We start from the raw sequence: 15,956 nt of genomic DNA on the forward strand, positions 1-15,956 counted from the left end.
GTCATTGAATTATTAGTGGCCAATACAGATACAGACCTGGTTTGTCAATAACGTTTTCAAGAAATGAAACCATTTGCTTGCCCACATCCATGACAAGCAAAGACATACTTTTAATTTTTCCAGAGGTAAAGGTGGGTGTAAGAATGGCTCTCACAGCTTTCCACTGAGCTCCTTGTAGTGTTATTAACATATTGTTGACTGATGGCCTTTGACGAAATCTCAAAACAGGACGGTCCACAAAATGATCAAAGTCTCGAACCATTATGAGTTTAATTAAATCAGGATCACGGACCATCAGAGTTGGACGTCTACCCTCATAGATTCCTGCAAAATCAACATGATTTGAGAACAGTATTTTACAAAAAAATTCTGTATTATGAAATTAAAAATCTTTTTCACCTGCAACTCGTTCCCCAGGGAAGGAAAAGTACAGCTCTTTCTGGAGTTCATGAAAAGATTGGCGGAAAAGAACACGCTTGCGAATGTTTCCGAAGAAAAACTCGGGAGATATGTGCTTAACACCAAGTTTACGCCAATGAGAAAAGTTTCGAGTTCCATGCCAGTAGAAGAGGGCAAGAAGTGCTGGCACGATGATGTACCATTGCAACAGAAAATAAATCATCTGGAAGAAAATTAGTCATGTCAATTTCAGAGCATATTCAGTTTATTCTATGAAAAAATCTATGAGAGCGGGGGACAATGTCATGACTTACCTTCTCAAACAGTTGCCACCTGACTCAAAGGCTGTCTGATAAACGGTAGTTATCGTCCTTGACGTTATCATCAACTACAACTACCGGGAAAAAGAAGAGACAAGTCATAGTAGAGTATACACAGATTAGTAAACATACAGACGACAGGATGTTCTGTCCCGAGATTTTAAGACAATTAATTATTGGACAACCTCACTAAACTATAACATCGTGTAGTGGCCTGTTTTCTTGTATGTAACAGTTAACGCACAATGGTTGACGTACATTGACGTCGAAGCAGGACGTCAGAGGATTGTCAGCGTCAGAAGGCCTTTTCAAGACAGAAGGGGCAGGAGAGGAGCGGAAGAGCGGAAGCTGCACTCCTGGACAATAACAAACAAAGAACAACAACCAACAACAACAACCCGAAGTGAATGGCCACGAGAGGTCGCAGCACCGTGCGAGACAGCTTTGCAGTGCTCAAGAGAATTGTGGAGTTTCTCTTTATACAATGATGTTAGCGAAGTCATTTTCCTTTTCATGACACAACATTGTACATAGTACATCACTTCCAAATCATTCTAGTTTTTGTAAGTACCGCCCTCACCCTTTCTTCGATTTCTTTTGTCTGCGGATGCGGAGCTAAATTTTTCATACCAAGTGAGGGAAGGAGCAAGTTGCGCGTTTATTCGAATGAAGTGGGTTGTGGGTTGCTGGACTCTTCTCGTTGCCCCAAGCGTTCACCCCTAGACGAGGTTCACCGTTCACTTTGAAGCGTTAACGTTTACCAGTGTCTGTAATTTATTTACTTTTTGCACACATTTTCCATGGATTACAGACTTTTTCCCACGAAAATATTTTGTTAGAAAGTAATCCACTTGGTAAAAGGTTAGGTTTTCCTCAATGTCTTTTGTTACACACAATCTTCCAGTTTGTATCTCTGGTTACTGTGTGAGTAGCTGAATGACTACTTTTCACACTTTCAAATCATGTGGACTAGAAATATCCGTATGTTTTCTTCCTTTGTCAAGTCTCATACTTTATCTGATAAACGTATAAAACTTGTTCATAATAACAAATGTGGATATCCCTATGCAATAACGGAGGATCAGAAACTTTTCATTACTGAAGGGAACCCAGAGACAAATAGAAAATTACAAGAACTTTTAATGTTTCTGTACTTGAAACATGAACGTGGTGACACGCTACCAAAATCAATCACCGTATTGGAATTGACAGATCTTTTAAATTTGAGCAATACTGAAGTGGAAAGCAAGCTTCAAATGTATGAGAGACGCCGTGAAAAGTTATTTACCAACGCAAATGTAACAAAGAATTTGTACGTAAGACCCAAGTCTAGGGTAGAGAAAAGAACCAGAGGTACGGGATCTATTCATGACGAACCTGTTAGAAATAGTATGTTTTTACCAATTATTCCTAGAAGTCAGTCGCTTTTCTATAATATCAATTTAGGGAAGGTTTGTCTTCTTGCAAATTAAATCATCAACATCAGCTATTACTAATGTGTTTGTTCTTTAACTTTTGGTTTTCACTCTGTCGCAGGGTCTTTCTTTTGGACAGCAAGTTGTATTTGACTGCTCATATGATAGCTACATGAGCTCAGCACAACTTAGAGAAACTGCCAAGTACTTGAATAGCTGTGTACATATCAACAGAAAAAATCGTAGACCATTTGGTTTAAATTTTTGTAATGTTGAAAGGAATAGTCAAGTGATGCACCATTTTAAACATGAAAATGGTGGTATTGAATTCCTTCCTATTAATATATATGAATGTTCATATCTCAAGTTATTTCACAAGTATGGTTATGACTTCCATTTATCATCAAATTCCAGAAACTATTCAATATTTTGTAAATGTTTCTCAAACTGTGTTTTTTTGTTTTTTTTTCTTAGGGAGGATATTGTTTATGTGTCACCACATGTCAGTCGAGAATTAGAGTATCATCCAGATGATATATATGTGATAGGTGCATTGAATAGGAGTGAAGAAAAATTAGCATTGAAAAAGGCGCGACTGGAGGGTATAAGATGTGCAAGGCTCCCCTTAAACTTCAGGCAGTTGAAAAGGCGAAACTATGTTCCTAGTCTTTGGGAGGTAAGTTCAGTGAAACAAGTAACACCTCTGTGGTCAGGTTGACATCCTTAGGTCTTATATCCCTTTTTTATGTTTTAGATGTTTGAGAGGTTACTTATAGAGAAGAATAGTTGAGGATAAATTTCCAACATTTTAAATACCTAAATAAAATTGAATCCATTTCATTTCTTGAGTTTTTGAAAATTTTGTGGAAGTAATTTTGTTTCCATCCTGTACAGCAATTTGTGGAAGTATATGCAAGAGGTAAATGAATTTAATAAAATGCCATGTGCAAAAGCCTAATAATTTAATCTGTAGGTTGGAATAGCTCCACACACATTCACACAGCAGCATCGCACTTCTTCTAAATAACAAATAATAAAGAAAAAGCTTTGATGATTGGGATAAAATTTACATCATTCAGGGGAAAAAATGAAAAGTTGTCAGTAAAAGCACATGTTATAAACTTTTACAACTGAAACAGAAATTAACATAAATAAAGAATAATTAAACATATATGAAATAAATTAACTCTAAATGTACAAGGTCATGTTACCTCATGAACTTTGAGGACCCTGTCTTAAGTTCTCCACAAACTCAAAAAAATTAAAAGAAAGGACAGTACAAAATTTGAAACTATCATTCATGATACATGCCTTAAAAAATAAATACCACAGACTTAAGAGCAGTGCAGGAATAGTGCGGATTATCCGCTGGTGCATTCCAACATACATTCCAAAATAGCCACGAATGACCAATTCCATCAGTCCCATAGCAGTGCGGATCCAAAGCTTTCTTCCCCTCTAAATTCACAAAATAGAATTCAAGCATGAAAATAAGCTGTTCCAATCAACAACAAAGATACTAAAATAATAATTCAATTGCCATGAAGTGAAATCACAAACTAACAATTTATGGGGGTATGGTGCTGTGTTCTGAGTGCTAATTTGTAAATATACATGCAAGGAGATGGAAAGAAACCCAGGTCAGGTTCAGGCCTGCCTTGCAGCATGACAGTCAATTCCTAGTTAAAGTACTACAGAGAGTTACCAATTTTTAATAGCAGAGTTTGTCCACTCTAGAAACAGTACAGTACTTTGATTTGATAACATTTGCAAACGAAAATGCTCCACTGATCAAAATAAATAAAATTGAACCAAAGAATCTATTGAAAGACCAGACAGTGAATCACTGTTAATTTTGATAAATTACGTACCATTAAAGTCTACGTAAAAGCATACAATGAAAGCACCAATTGAAAACACAATAATTAATTATGGTCAAATCACATAAAATACACAGAACTCAAGGATAAATCCAAGCAAAAAAAGGGGGGGGGATAAGCAAGTCTACAAAATACCACAGCACTATTACATTACTGAAGTAACTAAAAATTTTCAAAAAAAAAAAAAAAAAAAAAACTTAGAAGTTGATAAATATGAAATTTACAATCAGGGAAATGGATGATGCTGAATTGCAGCAAAATAAATACAACCATAGATTTAAAAACAAACAAACAATAAGTCATCTGTAACGTCAACACCATTATCATTTCTTTGGAATACTGATCACATTCCTTGTTGTGAAGTAAGGTTGCACATCTGTAGTGCTAACTGACTGTCAGCACAGAATTCAAAACCCAATTCACAGCACCACAAATTGAAATGTCTCCAAATTTTAATCAATGTAAGGATACAAGTTCATGCTTCGTCCTTACAAATCCTGTCAGCAGTGACAAATGCTTAGCATTGAAGCTAAACTGTACTCCTGACTTCTTCAAATTACAAAAGAAAAGAATAATAGGTCATGAAAGATAGTGCATTCTGAATATCAGTCAGTGCTGATGTAGAAGGGAAAAGAACCTCCTACACCAAAAATACTTAATCTAAAACCGCACCACCATACACCGCCTCCTATCTAGCTGTTAATAGGAAAAACAATCAAGAGATGTCTACCATATTACCATGGTTGTAAAGCTGAACAGTACCTTGGAGGCAGAAAATTCAACTATTATGGTGAACAAGAACACAATCTGCATCTCACAAATCCTCCCAAATTGCAATGGCGCCCATAAAACAAAGAAGCTTTAGGTGCTCTTTTCCTTTACAATATGGATCAAGAAAGTTATAGTTTTAAAATGAACTGCTCATATAATCAATTGAAAACATTTAATATAAGGTAAAAGTCATCCAAATTAAAGGGGAGCATAATATAAATAATGAGTCAGACATTAAGAAAGAGGTAAAAGGTGAAGAAAGGTAGAAAGCTAATCAGAACACTTGGAATCGTCTAAAAAACTATTTTGAGATCCCAAGAAAACAAACAGAAGCACAAACTCAAAACATGGGTAAAATTTAAAGCCATTTAAAGCACCAGGCCTCACTGGTTGGTCCATCTTTGAACTAAAGACTGACACATAACTGGGAACACTTCTATAGATCTATAACAAAATCTGAGCCTGCTTAATCAATTAAGCATTTAAGATTAAGCCAAGAAATCAGCAGAGCACATCATGTTCCAAACAAACTCTCATCGAACTAAGGGTTTGAAGAATAGATTACACAATCAAATGAACCTATTCTTTTAGTCCAAAGTAATAGCAAATATAGAACCATGGGAAGCTAGATCACAATGTCACAATCAGGAAAGATGACAATGTTCATAGGGAAATAACTAGCAGAGCTAGCACAGCACCTGATATTCACAAGTAAGTACTGTATCTTTTGTCTTTCGTGACTTTTTTAAAGGGGGAGGATGGGGGGTAGGTTTGCAATTTTGATCTTTTTAGCCTATTACACTTCAGGTCTAAATCTTGGAAGAAAAGTTAATTAACAGAATGTTCAGCACTTCAAAAGGAGGTAAAACCATGGAATCATCAGGTATTTACAAAAGTGTATTCATGTTACTTCAACAAGGAAGTATCAATGCAAGTATATGGTCCACTTGATCAAAACTGGATTGTTAGATAATTAAACAATTAAATGCCATGCAGTTTAGTAATATGGAATCCTTTAAAAGAAAGAAAGCAGTTTTAAATTATTGTTTTGAAAAATTTGCAATAAATTACTTTATTCATAGAAACATGAAACATTCATTAAAAACAAACCTGATAATTTTTGGCTTTTGCAGATAATTGATCAAAAGTCAGAACACTGCTGGCGAACAGCCAGTGTACGACTATAAAAAAGGAGTACTGCTTTATACACATATTATACAGCTTTCATTGTGCACAATATAATTAAAAATATCATATTTACTGGGGAAGTGTGCTTTCTTTGAAACCAAAGAGAAACCTTAAATTAAAAGCATGTAAAAAAACCATCCCCTACATTGCTTAGCACATCATCATGCCAAAAGCAGAGCTTTTTTTGTTGTTTTTGAAATAAGATACAAAATGTATTACAAAAGGGATCAGAGCTAAATTCATTGTCTAGGGATAGCCTTGAATTGCTGACAGTGAGCAGCATGGGAGGAGCACTCATAATTACTTCACAAAAATGTTATCACAAGACATAATGGTTACTTTTCTTTGGATTAGACAAAAGGTAAACTTTCACAGAGTGCCATTCTGGTATCAAAATGTCGGATCGTTAGTCACTACACAATGTTTGATCCTTCAACATTCGTGACAAATAAACCCCTTCTCCCTCAACCTACAGTGCTCGACAAGAAGTTCAAAGCATTTAAAATAACAGCATTTCAGAAGTAGGCACTCTACAAAATAATTGCAACTGACAAAGCAAAGCAACAAAGTCAGCAAAGAGCAACATAGACCCTCAAGCCTGAAATGACACAACATTTGGGCTTGAATTAATTTAGAAGAAAATTAAAGTTGACATGCCAGTTTATGTCAAAGAAACCAAATAATTAACACTTGTTATTAATTGGCCACGCCAAGCAGCATTTTGGCGGCGAGAGATCACAGTGCACAAAAATGCTGCTTTCAGCAAGAACTGCACACTTGGATTCACATTGATAATGACATGTGAATGCATGTGTGATGAATACAGCATAATGTTGCAATATTTGAAGTGGAATAATAGGATGAATCCTAAGCTTATCCTCAGCTTTCCATCTCTGTAAAAATAATAACAATATATGAATTACTGAGGATATATCAAACAAGAAGCTAATTTAAAATTCAACAAGGATGCTTTCTGAAACCCGAGTGGTTCAAAGCCCTTGCTAAATTAGAGCATATTTATTTAGTACCTCGAGTTGCACCTCCAGACAACACAGTTTTCTTCTTAGGAGCACCGTCATCTGGCAGAATTCGGCTAGTCACCATGTGTGCTTGTGGTCTGATGCTACCAGGAGCTCCAGTCATATGATGCTGACCCGCACGAATAGGTTTGGCTACAGAAAAAGAAATAGATTGTAAACATTGGCAGGTATGACGAGAAATATTATAAATACTGAAGTCACATGTAACTGAATGACTTGTGAACAAACCTATCTGAGCACTATTTCCTCTCCTTGCAAGATTCTTCTGGCGCACAGCTTCCTTAATTCGGTCCACTTCACTCTGATAACGTTTTCGGTCCCGCATAGCACCTTCCTTCGCTTCTTTTAAGGCAGTCTCCAAGGCCTAAAAATTTATAAAATGCAGTAGGGTTGTTCACAGACAACTTTAATTAAGAAAACAATAAGGATTACTAGAAGAAAAGCCTATTTACCTTCACTCGCTCCATTGTGGTACGAAGACGCTTCTCAAGTTTTGGCAACTCACAACGCAAGTCAGCATTGTCACGAACAAGCTGCTTGTGGACTTTAGTGAGTTGGTCAAGATTGTTTTCAAGGAAGCTGATTTTCTGCTTCTGAGCTAGAGATCCTCCATCATCTTCATTTTCATCCGTATTTGCAGACTAGAGAATTACAAGAATCAGGCAATAAGTATGGGTGCTTTATAGTGATTTGAGAGCAATTCTTAAAGGAACCCAAATGACAACTAATATGTAAATTTTTAGGCACCACGAAATATTGTGTTTTACCTTTTTAATGCGGGCTTGCAAATCTTGCACAAATAGCTTGCGTAAATTGTGCAATGTCTGGAGTTCTTTCGCTACTGTGTCCTCGAGTCCTTTGAGATCTTTGCGAGCCTCTTCTCTACGTTCATTAGAAAGTCTGAAATGAAGATGATCATGAATACACCATCCTTATTTGTTACTGATACAATTAAACATTTTAATTACTTACATTAGTTCTTGCAATTTCTGGCTCTTTTCCTCTTCCTCTTTCTTGAGCTTCTCATATTCTTGCTTAAGTTGCTCATGAGCAAGTGAATATCTTTGATTTTCACTGTGAAACAAATGACTCATAAGAGATACTGGTCTCGGTGCAATACAAAAATGCATGTAATCTGTAATGGTATACTTACTCCTTCAGCTCTGTGATAAGTGTTTGTTTCTCCATTACTTCATCACGAAGAGATCCAACCTGCTTTTGATGAGCATCCCGAAGGTGATCCATTTGCTCTTCTAATGCTAAGCGAGCTTTGTTTACTTCAATTTGTTCTTCTGCTTTGTCCTTATTAGATACAGCTTGAACTTGTTCTGTTAAAGAAGATCACAGATTACACATAGGCATTTTCATACATTCAATTAGAGTTAGAGTGGGTAAAGAAATATTTTTGCTATGCATGTCAACTTAATGAGAGAAAAGTTCACAAGTGGCTATTCACAGAACAGGATTAAAAAGTCAAGTGCTGGCTAAGAAATTATGCTCTGGTGCAAGATACCTAATTCAGGATTATCATTGCTGAGTTTAAGGACGGAAAAGCCGCTCAAGATCCTTGAAAATCTATTTTTTGCACTTCATACCAGGGTTGTAAATACATACCAGCAGCCTTCATCTTGGCATTATCTTCCCTCAGCATGTCAACTTCTTCTTCCAAAGTGCGTTTCTTATTCTCAGCTTCTCGCATGGTTTCTTGAAGAGTCTTAATTCTGGCATCTAGTTGTGATATATGAAGTCTACACTCTGCCAAATCCTTCTCATACTCAGTCACCTTAAAACAGAAAAAAGATAATTCTTTAACAATTGATGTTCCTAGAAAAATGATAGATTCAAATATTGATGAGGGAATTCATTCAATACCTTTTTATTGCTGTCTGTCTGAGTGGACTCCAGATTTTGACAGCGTGTGACCAGATTTTTCACTTCAGATTTCATCTTTGAGATGTATAAGCGTGCAACAGTAAACTCCTCTTCCAGTTTATTATTGCTATCAGGATTCATCTGAAATAAAATGTCCAGAAGTTAATACAGATAAGATAATTTACAAAAGGACACAAGAAAACACAAATATACTTGAAGCATACTTTAAGATCTCCTTCACTTCCAATAGAAACTCCAATTTCTGTTAAGTCTTTCAACAAGTTTGTTAGCATTTCAGTAATGCGGCGGCGTTGATGTGTGGACATGTCTTTAAGTTGCTGGAGCTCAGAGGATGTTGTGTTTAGGGAAGATTGCTTTTGCATTAGTTCTTCAGTTAGGCTTTCGTACTCTTTATTTTTGGTTTCCACTTCTTGGCTCTTTTGATCATAGTTAACAGCAAGCTCTTCCAAAGCTTGGAGGACTTCTTTGACTTCCTCTTTGGCAGATTCATTTTCTTGTTGGATACGATTCATTTCATGCTGCAGCAGTTCATAATCTTTGCGTGTGCTAGCAATCAGTTCCTCTTGTTCCATCATCTGCTCCTTCAGCTTCTCGACAAATTGAGAATGCTGGTTTATTTCCTCATCTTTCTCATCAAGCTGCTGGTAAAGCCTTTCTCTTTCTTCTTCCAACTTTTGACGTTCCTCATTGGACAGAGAACCAATCATTATACCACCCCCAGGGGTGGCAGGTATAGGACCAAGAAGGACATCTGAAAGGGATGAGTTTGTAGTACATTGGTTTCTTCAAAAAAGGACTGTGAGAAACACTATTGATAAGCAAACCATTGTAAGTGACAAACTTGTTTTACCTTTCTTAGGCTCAGGGGCAGCTGCAATGGGAGTCACTGCTTCTATAGGCTCTTGAAGATTCACCTGCTCATCAGGGTTAACAGTTTCCCCAGATCGCCACCTGTATAGTAATTTAGGAAATATTTACAGAGACTAACAAAGAGTTTCTAGCAATACAGTTACAGCATTGAAGATTAATACTGTACCTGCTAAGCTCCAACTCAAGTTTCTCCACTTTTCCCTTCAGTCGTCCTGTTCGCTCCTTCTCCTTCTCATAGCGCCTCTTCCATTCTTCAGCTGTAAGTTCTTCATTAACTGTCACCACATTCTTAATGGTCTTTGCACTACAATAAAAAATGCAATTTCAATCAAATATTATTTAAAATGATTGCACATGAGAAAATAGAAGAGACTGTAACAAACCGCTTTCCGAAATCCAGTGTTGATTTGGTTTCAGATTCATTGAAGGACGCGGGAGAACAACAGATGATTATAGTGGTTCGTGCATTTCCTCCCAATGATTCTTGCAGGATACGTGTAAGCTTAGAATCTCGATATGGGATATGAGTTTTGTTGCCATCAGCTAAAGCTGAAATTACGTTTCCCAAGGCAGAGAGAGATTTATTGATGTTCTTGGCTTCATCAAGAACTGTTCCTTCTGCTCCAGTTTTGCTGACCTAAGTAAAGAGGAGAGAAATAATTTGAAAAAAAAAGTAGAGGGACATTTAGCATGCATCCAGTAAACTGTTGCAGTACCTTTTCACTACCAGCCAAATCAACTAAATATAATTTTCCTGAAAGTTTCTTCTCATTTTCCAAATTTTCTTGTTTGACATTGATAAGGAATACACTGTGACTTCTAGAACTGTGTTCATTCATGTCTGTTAAAATGAGTCAAAAAAATTAGTTGAAAGCAGGGGTCAATACTGTGAGTTGAACCCTCAGCACACACAAGAAAAGAAACAGCTTATTAATCATCGCGAACTTACTGGTAACAGCAATGTGCCGGTTAGATTTTCCTTCCTCTATAACTTCAAAAACTTCCTCAGGGCTGGATACAAATCGCTCAGTTGCACCTTTGACAAATGGAACTCTGTTCTTGTCTTCATGGACACTAAGATTAACCTTGGATACTGGACAACAGAATTCAGTCAATCAATATGAGCTTTAAACATGAGTAAAGAATAATAGAGAAGATGTAACGAGCACTGTGATGCAATTTTCAAACTGCTCACCATCTAATAAATCTCTGATTTTATCCATGTAGATTTCAAAATATGAAACCTTAATATGGAACTCGAGATTTTCTTCCATACCATAGATATGGTTAAAAATGTCATTCACAATTCGAGGAATTATGCCCTGCTTTCCAGCATCCCCTATCACTCCCTCCATCGTATGGGTTTTACCAGAAGATGTTTGACCATAAGCAAATATAGTGCCATTGTAGCCACAAAGTACATCTGAAACATAAAATTCCATATAAGATGATCTGCATTTTGGAGAGTTCATGATAAGTCTCTTGTTAATGTATAAACACAACTATTCACCTGTGACGATTGATTTTGCTGCTTCTGTATACACCTTCTCTTGAGTGGCATTAGGTTTGAAGACCTTGTCAAAAAGGTACACTTTTCCCTGTAAAATGTTTGTAATTGTTAGTAAAGGATAAAATCAGAATTTTTAGAGTGAACCAGTAACAGAATAAAAAGTATACCACAGCACACGCCAATAAGCTGCTAAAAAAAAAACTCTGACAGAAAGTGATAGCTTGTCAAACATGGCAGGAGTTGCCACTAAAAATTGAGTATGTTCAACATATATTGACCAGGATGTCAACAAACCACATATGTACAAAAAAAATAAAACAATAATTTTGAGCCAGTGAATGATGTTAAAAAACGGGATGTTAATAGACACAGAGGAAAACATGCACTTTAATTATGTAGATTAGATTATGTGATAGTACAGCTTTTCAATGGATGCCTTTAATTTGACATTAATCAATTTTTTTCAGGGAAATGAAAATTTAGTGAAAAACCCTTCAACAAAAATATGTGTAAAAAAAACACCCTTGACAGAACACTGGAAGTGTGCCACATATGACAATTCAGATTTTGGGGAACAGACAGTTGTAAAAATAAATAACCAAAATGTGAATGTACTAAAGAACTAACTGAAAAGTGACTATTTCTGAGATGGGCAAAACATTCCATATGCTTATAAGTTGATAAAATACATTAAGGTTACATGTTTTAGAGGTTGGGTCAGTGGCAGTTGGCAGTGAGCAAGCGAGAAAGTGGGTGATTGTACCAAAAGCGTAAGCTGAAGAAACCACTTACTCCAATTGATATGCAGTTTTCATCTGGTCCAGAGGGAAACTTGACGACAAATTTAGAGCCAGCTTTTTCTTCTGAGTCGTTTAATGGCCTGAACCTGCAGACCACTTTTATACTGTCTTCTGCAGCCATCTCACGCTCACGATCCGTAGCCATTTTGGGCTGCTTTTAAATAAAACACTAGCACTAAATTAACTAACTTTACTGCGAGAGACTTCGTGTAATTGCAAAATCAAAGGAAACACCAAGAACTTAATATTTTGACAACACCCAGGCTATCCCAAAATGGCTGCCATGGTAAGTCACTTTACGTTTCAATGAATGAAGACCTTTTAACAGTTTAACACAAACTTCGCGATTATCTAAGCTTGAAATAGAAAATGCCAAGGCTACTCATGAACCGTCTATATTCAATTAAAGTCTACAAGATTATTAAATCCGAAAACTTCCCCAAAAAATATATTCGAAACATGCTACCGCAATGTCTGCGGTCCTTGTCTTTGCTCTCTCTAAAATCCCCCTCCCCCTTCTACCCCTCCCCCGTACCGATGCCCTCCCCCACTTCTTTCTTGCCTTCTTCTTTTGTCTACATTTCCTTAAATGTTGCTTGGCTTTGAGGGACAGACGGCTACAACGAACGATATATTCCTTACTGTAGCATTCAATATTGACTTACGACAATGCTTGATTTAATTTGTCACTCTGTTATCACATTTGTCACTATGTTCCTGTCCTAAGGCTGTGGGTCAACGGCGGATATCCGCTGACCACTGCCAGATTGGCGGTAATTTCGTAAATTTTGATGTCATTGATGCACAGGTGTTAGAAATTATCTCAAATTTTCTATATTTTGTCTCGTCTTCCATTCCGATGGGTTCATCCTTTTTTTCTCCACAGCCAGCAAAAATTTTGAATCATTTAAGCTTCCCAATATGTGCCCCTTTTTTGTGGATAAAATAAGCTGTTTCGTGGTTGGCTGTTGGCAAATGGCATAAGATTGTTCTCACGTTTCTATTGGTTCTCGGTTTACTGTCAGCGAACATTCCCTTTAGTTCTCTTAAGTGCAGATATCTTGTGATTTTTGAAAAGGAGAAGTGCATTCGTGATTTTCATGTGCACTTCAGTGCTTTTATGAAACTTTTCCTAAATTCAGCACCCTATTGTCTGTTCAACATTTTCTAAAACAGGTCGGATTCACTCCTGTCACTTTTTAACCTGTCATCATCATGACACAGTGTTGTTGATGATTCAAATTGAATGACAGCACATTTTTTCATTCAAAATAAAAAATCTTAAGAGTTTTCCCGTCTTTTACTTCGTGATAAGGGCAATTTGCCTTTCATTTACTTAATGAAAAGAATTACTTTGATGACCTTCTTATGAAACAAGTGTTTGGAGGTGACCTGTATTTGAATTGTCATTTCCACTGCCGAGCATCATCTGGAATTAAATGATATCATTTATTTCTGACATGGTTGTCTCCATTGAAAATGTCATTGGTAAGATTACATCAACATGCACACCTCAATGACCAATGAAAGATGGGTATGTTAAGTCACTTGTAGGTAGTGTTCAATTATGAAACTGTTTCGATGTTTTAGTTGGATTTTTATTATCTTATATAGCATGGCATTTAGACTGCAACCCATCAAAACTAATTTAGTTTAGAATTACTTGAATATAATAGAACACGTACTATATGTTATTTTGTTTAGATAAAATACAGTTGTACTGATGAAAAAAATACTTCTACCTGTAGAGAAGTGGCAAGTTACAGAGTATTCTTTTGCCATACTCACCATACTTAATTTTAATACTCACAAAGGAATGTTGTAGCTGTGTAATGATGCATGATTCAAAATTCTTTGCAATGCAGTGCCAGTTTACTAATCTCCCATTTTTCTTCTAAAGTAACATTGTAGAGACTGCATAATAAATTTGGAATAGAGGCGACTATAAAACACTAGTGTCATCAGGAATAGGTACTTCATTCCTTATTTGCACACATATATTTAGTTTTCTACTACACCATGACCAAATTACAATTATTTACTTAAAATGGGTTTTCACAATGTTTCAATGTTTAAATTTAGCATTAATTGTGTGCTTTATCCTCTTTTTGCAGTTCAGTATATCGACATAGATTTTACTCTCTGGTTAACATGGGCTTTGGCACCTGTGATTATAACGTTTCTATTACCCGTTGTAATTGTACTACTTCTTTATTTGACAAGCATCATGCTGTACATCTATCGGTGGCACAGGTACCATATTATTATTACCTCATTGCAATTATGTCCGTTTCGAATAATTTCTGTAACCTTATTTCCTAACTAATTCTCTCTCTTCCTCTTCAATATCAGACATCGATTACGAGATGTTGTAGGCTTCTGGGACGGAGCTCGAAAATTAGTAGCTATTGTTTGGGATGCCCATGGATGGATTTGGCATGGTCAGTTTAATGTTGATACTTTAAATAAGATATCCATAGATTTCCTTTAAAAAAAATAACAATTTTTACTTATTTTGCTTAGGATATGAAGTTTGTGGTCTGGAAAATATTCCAGATGATTCACCTGCACTTGTCATTTATTACCATGGGGCAGTTCCAGTTGATGTATATTATTTCTTATCTAAGGTCATGTTGTTCAAAAACCGTATGGTTCATACAGTAGCTGATAGGTTTTTATTCAAAATTCCAGGTTTGTGTCACACCCCCTAAAAAATTGTTGAAATTACAATTATGTGATGTGATACAACTTCTTTTTATAATCTAAATCAATGTTGTGTTTTTATAGGTTTCTCTATTATTGCTGAAGCTCTAAAAGTAATTCCTGGTACTGTTCAGACTTGCTCTGCTGTATTGCGTGATAACAATTTATTAGCCATTTCACCAGGTGGAGTGTATGAGGCTCAATTTGGTAATTCTTACTATCACCTTCAGTGGAAAGGAAGACTAGGTTTTGCCAAAGCTGCTTTAGATGCGAAAGCTGTAAGTAAAAATTTAAGATTCTGATCAAATTTACTGCTCAGTATTTCTTTAATTTCATTTTTTTTTTGTAGATGATCATTCCTATGTTTACTCAAAATATACGTGAGTCATTTAGAACAGTCGGTTTTGGACGAATGGTTTGGTTGAAAATATACCAATGGACAAGACTTCCAATAGTTCCCATCTATGGTGGCTTCCCAGTGAAACTTAAAACTCACGTCGGGAAGCCGATTCCTTATGATTCTGCTCTTACTCCAGAGGAGTTGTCGCTGAAGGTATGTATGATGATCTACCAACTTGCTTAATTTCCTAGTTGTTTTTTTTTTGTTTTTTTTAAACCGGAACCTCCCGACCTTCTCCCTGGGGATCATTAGGCCTTTTGGGGTGTTAATTAGTAATTAATGTAAGGAACTATGAATATAGTTCATTTTGTAAACTGTGAAATCTGTGTTCAATCGTATGCTTTTACTTACAGGTGGCTAGTGCAGTAGAGGATCTAATTGCAAAACACCAAAGAATACCTGGCAGTTTGCTACGAGCTTTGGTTGAACGTGTGTATGAAATACCCAAGGATAAGCTTGTGTAGAAAACTATTTAAAAAGTTGCTATTCCCATGTGATGTGATTTGAACCTATAAACTATCCCTTGTAGGAGAAACTATTTTTAGAACAGACACTTATTCTGTTTGTGTATTCTAATGTGATTGTAGTTTGAAGGGGAAAGAACAGGTAAAGACTGACTTTTTAAGAAATTCAGAGTGATTTGACATTTTACTTAGATTAACTCTTTGGGGGAATTTGTCATGCCAAATTAGATAGCTTCAAGCAAACATGGATGGTGTCATTTTCCCAGAGCCCCCCTCCACCCCCCCACCCTCCTTTTTTTCCAA

At 36.3% G+C, this 15,956-nt stretch overlaps 4 protein-coding genes across 8 annotated transcripts in view; 2 read left to right on the forward strand and 2 right to left on the reverse strand.

Annotated features, from left to right (window-relative positions):
- LOC113208742 (cytochrome P450 9e2) overlaps nt 1-1,218 on the reverse strand; it is a gene marked incomplete in the record, with an annotated part of 3,360 nt that extends 2,142 nt beyond the window's left edge. The window contains 5 exon segments of the mRNA XM_052268967.1: nt 37-324; nt 400-622; nt 714-793; nt 905-1,075; nt 1,203-1,218. Of these exon segments, the coding sequence (XP_052124927.1) occupies nt 37-324; nt 400-622 (511 nt within the window).
- A 125-nt stretch (nt 1,219-1,343) lies between these two features.
- LOC113208743 (tRNA methyltransferase 10 homolog C) lies at nt 1,344-3,086 on the forward strand. Its single transcript, XM_026425893.2, has 4 exons — nt 1,344-2,170; nt 2,256-2,512; nt 2,609-2,810; nt 2,889-3,086. The coding sequence occupies exons 1-4, from the start codon at nt 1,682-1,684 to the stop codon at nt 2,922-2,924; spliced, it is 984 nt and encodes a 327-aa protein (XP_026281678.2). The 5' UTR covers nt 1,344-1,681; the 3' UTR covers nt 2,925-3,086.
- Nucleotides 3,080-12,596, reverse strand: LOC113208739 (kinesin heavy chain). The gene is made up of 18 exons (XM_026425884.2): nt 12,079-12,596; nt 11,287-11,374; nt 10,972-11,199; nt 10,726-10,869; nt 10,493-10,617; nt 10,160-10,413; nt 9,943-10,080; nt 9,757-9,857; nt 9,110-9,657; nt 8,886-9,026; nt 8,628-8,796; nt 8,167-8,341; nt 7,986-8,087; nt 7,781-7,913; nt 7,466-7,654; nt 7,242-7,377; nt 7,002-7,145; nt 3,080-6,866 (listed from the first exon to the last, which is right to left on the reverse strand). Exons 1-18 carry the CDS (start codon nt 12,229-12,231, stop codon nt 6,853-6,855), a joined length of 2,982 nt encoding a protein of 993 aa, XP_026281669.1. The 5' UTR covers nt 12,232-12,596; the 3' UTR covers nt 3,080-6,852.
- A 465-nt stretch (nt 12,597-13,061) lies between these two features.
- LOC113208744 (transmembrane protein 68) lies at nt 13,062-15,683 on the forward strand. Of its 5 annotated transcripts, none has more exons than XM_026425897.2 (7): nt 13,062-13,620; nt 14,201-14,339; nt 14,439-14,527; nt 14,610-14,777; nt 14,874-15,067; nt 15,139-15,342; nt 15,543-15,683. In XM_026425897.2, exons 1-7 carry the CDS (start codon nt 13,617-13,619, stop codon nt 15,651-15,653), a joined length of 909 nt encoding a protein of 302 aa, XP_026281682.1. In that variant the 5' UTR covers nt 13,062-13,616; the 3' UTR covers nt 15,654-15,683. The 5 variants fall into 5 exon arrangements, with proteins under 5 accessions (XP_026281682.1, XP_026281681.1, XP_026281684.1 ...); XM_026425896.2 differs by having other exon boundaries at nt 13,062-13,574; XM_026425899.2 differs by having other exon boundaries at nt 13,063-13,262.
- Nucleotides 15,684-15,956: the final 273 nt, after the last annotated feature.

This window comes from Frankliniella occidentalis, unplaced genomic scaffold (assembly GCF_000697945.3).
Source record: "Frankliniella occidentalis isolate FOCC.00 unplaced genomic scaffold, Focc_3.1 Scaffold79, whole genome shotgun sequence".
NCBI classification, from domain to species: Eukaryota; Metazoa; Arthropoda; class Insecta; order Thysanoptera; family Thripidae; genus Frankliniella; species Frankliniella occidentalis.

Excerpts from the sequence above, each read along its gene's own strand:
- LOC113208744 (XM_026425895.2), top strand. The coding sequence starts at position 14,134 with ATGGGTTTTCACAATGTTTCAATGTTTAAATTTAGCATTAATTGTGTG. Across the intron at positions 14,528-14,609 it reads CCATGGATGGATTTGGCATG|GATATGAAGTTTGTGGTCTG; the intron begins GTCAGTTTAATG and ends TATTTTGCTTAG. Across the intron at positions 15,068-15,138 it reads CTGCTTTAGATGCGAAAGCT|ATGATCATTCCTATGTTTAC; the intron begins GTAAGTAAAAAT and ends TTTTTTTTGTAG.
- LOC113208743 (XM_026425893.2), top strand. The coding sequence starts at position 1,682 with ATGTGGACTAGAAATATCCGTATGTTTTCTTCCTTTGTCAAGTCTCAT. Across the intron at positions 2,513-2,608 it reads TATCTCAAGTTATTTCACAA|GGAGGATATTGTTTATGTGT; the intron begins GTATGGTTATGA and ends TTTTTTTCTTAG. Across the intron at positions 2,811-2,888 it reads ATGTTCCTAGTCTTTGGGAG|ATGTTTGAGAGGTTACTTAT; the intron begins GTAAGTTCAGTG and ends TTTATGTTTTAG.
- LOC113208739 (XM_026425884.2), bottom strand. The coding sequence starts at position 12,231 with ATGGCTACGGATCGTGAGCGTGAGATGGCTGCAGAAGACAGTATAAAA. Across the intron at positions 9,658-9,756 it reads TGCCCCTGAGCCTAAGAAAG|ATGTCCTTCTTGGTCCTATA; the intron begins GTAAAACAAGTT and ends CATCCCTTTCAG. Across the intron at positions 8,797-8,885 it reads AGACAGACAGCAATAAAAAG|GTGACTGAGTATGAGAAGGA; the intron begins GTATTGAATGAA and ends TTCTGTTTTAAG.